Source organism: Octodon degus, unplaced genomic scaffold (assembly GCF_000260255.1).
Source record: "Octodon degus isolate 3935 unplaced genomic scaffold, OctDeg1.0 scaffold00287, whole genome shotgun sequence".
NCBI classification, from domain to species: Eukaryota; Metazoa; Chordata; class Mammalia; order Rodentia; family Octodontidae; genus Octodon; species Octodon degus.
Genome location: NW_004524863.1, coordinates 142639 through 146755, shown reverse-complemented (window position 1 = coordinate 146755; position 4117 = coordinate 142639). Strand labels below are relative to the sequence as shown.

Sequence of the window (4117 nt, the reverse complement as noted above, 5' to 3'; positions counted from 1 at the left end):
GTCCTCAAACAGATTCTTATAGTGTGGTCTCTCACAAACTGAAGCCAGAAATTGAATTGCATTACTTACCAACAAATCATATTTAACCTCTTGACCTGTTGTAACTAATAAATTCCATATGGCTGTGACAAAATGAGGCAGGTACCGCTGAAATTCTTCATCATACTTTTGAGCATATCACAAATGCTCAAGTGCAGCATTATCACAAATCTGGGATTTTAAGAGCTCCAATAAGCCTGCTTCCTCTTCATCATCAGTTTGTAGAAGCTTATTATCTAATGTCAAAAGGGTATGAAAATTATTCATCCAAGTTTCCATATTATCTTCAAAAAACTCAGGGAGATCCTGAAAGTTTAAACTATAGAACAATTTTGAGATCAGAATCAAGGAAGAGTAAAGAATCCTCAGGGCAGAAGCATCATTCGCATGGGTACTACACAGTTCAATGGTAGCCTTAAATAGATTTGTCAAAGGCAAAGCAAAGGCATCCAGAACAAGTGTGATTTCTGTCCATAAGTCATTTGAGTTAAACTCGTGATGATATCTTTTAAATAATGAATGTGCTGTATGAAGGACTCCATTAATAACATGGAAATCCCCACTCTGAAAGCGATTCACCATTTCTGTCAATAAGTCAGGCCATTTCTGAGGGAAATCTTCTCTGCCAATAATGCTAATAGCATCTCTCAACTGCTTCTGAATTTGCTCTGGGCTACTAAGCATCAAATGCACTATATTGGCTTTAATGGCTACTCAATCAGCTTCACAAATTTTGTTTGGTTCATCTTCAACAATCCTCTAGTTTCTTTTAATATAGTTCTTGAATGTTACTGAAGCACATACTTGGATGACATTATTTTGGGACTTCTCTAGTAATGTTAAAAGCAACAGTGGATAATTCTGATTTCCTTCTACAGATTCAAGAAATTTTTCAGCTGGACGTCTGATGGCAGGATCAGGATCAAGGGTCTTTTTCAAATATTCTGTTAATGTTTGTAAATTTGCATCACTGAGCTCCATTGTTATACACTTCTTGAGGGGATACAGGAACAGAAGAGGGAATCCTAGCCACATGCAGTCACAAGCATTACCCTCTCCTGCCGCTGCTCCACCTCACATTCAAACCCAGGCCTTTTTTTTTTTTTTTTTACATAGGGAAAATGGTTACAGTCATAGAAGAAAAGGAAAATGGGTTGATGAAAAGACATTTGCAGAAATAGTGAGAACAGTGGTCTTCAAAAACCTTTTATAGGACCAGAGGAGGTCAGTAAGATCCCAATATACTAATGGTTTGGCCCTCTTTGTTGCTGAAAGGAACATAGACAACCCAATGCCAATATCATCCCTATCCTGGACCTGTCACATACAGACCTGTCCCTCTGGGCATTGGGTGTGTTCCTTACTCAGAGTTATGTAATCATTTGTGATGAGTAAGGTCTTTTGAGTGTTCTGCAGGCCTGGCATGAGGTGTCCAATCTTCAGTGAGTCTACTGTCCTGGTTACAAATTGTATCAGAATGTAAGAATATAAGTGGGAAAAAGACCCTGTTTGCAGGGTCTTATACACCATTTCTGGGGACCATACTTCTCATGTACAAGGTCACAGGGCCTTGCAGGAGTGAGATATTTTTCATGTAAAAAACATTGTTCTGGTGACCTATAGTACGGATTGGAGGCAAAGCTGTTCTTACAGTTGAAGGAAATCATCCATGTTGGTGTGGGTCTACACCTCCATGGGTGAAGGGGAGCTTTTCCTTCACACCAGAGTCAGCAAATGGCTGAGGCTGAGGGGAGCAGCTCTCCATTCCATTGCATGGAAATGTTCTGTGGTGATAGCAGTAGCCCAGGCACCAACTTTGGGAGATAGTGCAGTACAGAGAAATGGAGAAGGGGAAGGCCCACGTAGAAGACTCCTGACCTAGACACTGTCTTCTGGTTATACTGGCTTAAGAGATCACCAGCACCAGAGAAGAGAGAAGTTGAATAAAGAAAGGCTGACCAGAGAGTGCTGGAGCCTCTCAGAACTCCTACAAGTGAGGGAGGGAAGACTTTACCGACTTTCTTCAGGCTGGTTGATCATTGCTAAAAGGTCCTCCTCACCTCAGGTTCCCTCAGTCCTAGGAAACTTGTTTCCCTCTGGATATTTAGCATATTGAAATAGAAATCTGTAGGAAACTAGAAAAGATGAAATTTTTCAATGGTGGAATTACATATTGGTCCATGGATCAGTCCTGTCCAATAGACACAGAATGTGAACAACATATGCACTGTAAAATCTTTCTATAGCCAGTTTAAGTGTAGGAAGAAGAAGCATGGAGGAGAAGCATAGCTGTGGAGCATGCATGTATCTTATTTAGTCCCTGGAGTATACCTGAGGTTTCAGGGCAAAAAGACAAAGAAAAATTTGAAACTTTTTTTTTTCTTGTACAAGGGATTGAACTTGGGACTTTGCATGTGCCAGGAAGGCACTTAAGCTACTGAGCTGTATCCCAGGCTCAGTGAAACATATTAATACTATTTTTATTTTATCCAATATATTGTAAGTACTGTTATATAAATACTACTAATATAAAAATTTCTTATTTTACATTTTTCAAATTACTCTTTCTAATTACTATTTATTTTATACTTATCTGATCTATCAAATTGGATGCTAAGTTTTCCCAACAACTACATCTGTATTAGTGATCTAAAAAGTTTTTAAAATGTACTTAGTATAGGATATACAGGGTCTCAATATGTAGATTGGATTTGTAGTGATCCTCCTGTTTATAGCCTCCCAAGTGCTGGGATTATAGGAATGGATCACCTTGCCTAGATGCAATTGCTACCTGGCACGGCATGGCTGGGCACAGCATGATATGACATGACATGGCGAGGCATGGTACAGCATGCTGGTTATCAAACACTGGCCCCAGCACCTACCTAAGCAGGCACTTTCATCTGCTGAGCTATTTGGCCAGCCCTTGTATTAGTGATTTTTAATAAAATAGGTAGTTGTCAACAGCATTATTCCTAGTAGTCCCAACGTGGAAACAATCTAAATATCCATGAGCTGATAAATAGGGTACACCAAGAACCAGACAATGCAGTGTTATTTGGAAATGAAAGGGAGTGAAGCACTGATATATACTGTGATAGGACTGAAAAAGACCACTCGATGTATATGAAATGCCCAGAGAGGGCAAATCCATGGGGATAAAAAAGGAGATTAGTGGTTGCCTTGTGTTGGTTGATAAGACAATAGAGCAATTACTGATGATTACAGTTTTTTTAAAAATGTGCTTTTCTTTGTGATGGAAAGTAAACCCAGGGCTCTGTACGTGGGAAGCAAGAGATCTCTGAGTGAAGTACGTCTTCAGTTTCTTCTGGGAATGATGAAAATGTTTGAAAATGAGATTTTGGTTGTGGTTATGGAACAATGAACATAAAATAGTATCATTTTTTGTACATGATAAATGGCTGGTTATTATGAGGTGTGAATTATATCTCAAAAGCAATAAAAAGTTTAGATAGTTTTCAGTTAATGCTGAGTACTTACCCAAAACAAAACCAAAAGAGAAGGGCCAGGGAAGTAGTTCAGTAGAAGAAGCACTTGCCTGGCAAGTGCAAGGCCCTGAGTTGAATCCCCAGTTCTACAGGGGAAAAAAAAAAGACAGTATAAGGAATGTGATTGCTTATCTTCTCTTTTTATATACAGATTTCAACGTCATAAAGAAATTGCTGAGACCCAGAGTGCAGGCCCGGCTAGTGAGTGAGACGACCCAGGCCGAGGGATCCTGAATAGACCCAGAGTGCAGGCCCGGTGAGTGAGTGAGATGACCCAGGGCCTGTGGGATCCTGAACAGACCCAGAGCGCAGGCCTGGTGAGTGAGTGAGACGACCCAGCCCACGGATCCTCATTCGACCCAGAGCGCAGGCCCAGCAGGGAACCCTTCAGCAGAACTCCCTGCAAAGAGGCTAGAGGCAAGACTCACCCAGCTGATTCAGGAGCAGAACATCTTCCCAGAGAGACACAAAGGGTTCAACTCTAAGCCTGCGACAGAAAGAAGTGGAGCACACAGCCAGAACCAAACAACACCCACCTGGAGGAATCTAACTTCGTAGATCCAGACCTG

The 4117-nt window shown here is 40.8% G+C and overlaps 1 protein-coding gene across 1 annotated transcript in view; it reads right to left on the bottom strand.

Annotated features, from left to right (window-relative positions):
• The window catches only part of LOC101576481 (exportin-2-like), a 3220-nt gene extending 2184 nt beyond the window's left edge, over positions 1–1036 (bottom strand). The window contains 1 exon segment of the mRNA XM_012512891.2: positions 1–1036. Coding sequence (XP_012368345.1) covers positions 1–1020 — 1020 coding nt within the window. The 5' untranslated portion in view covers positions 1021–1036.
• Positions 1037–4117: the final 3081 nt, after the last annotated feature.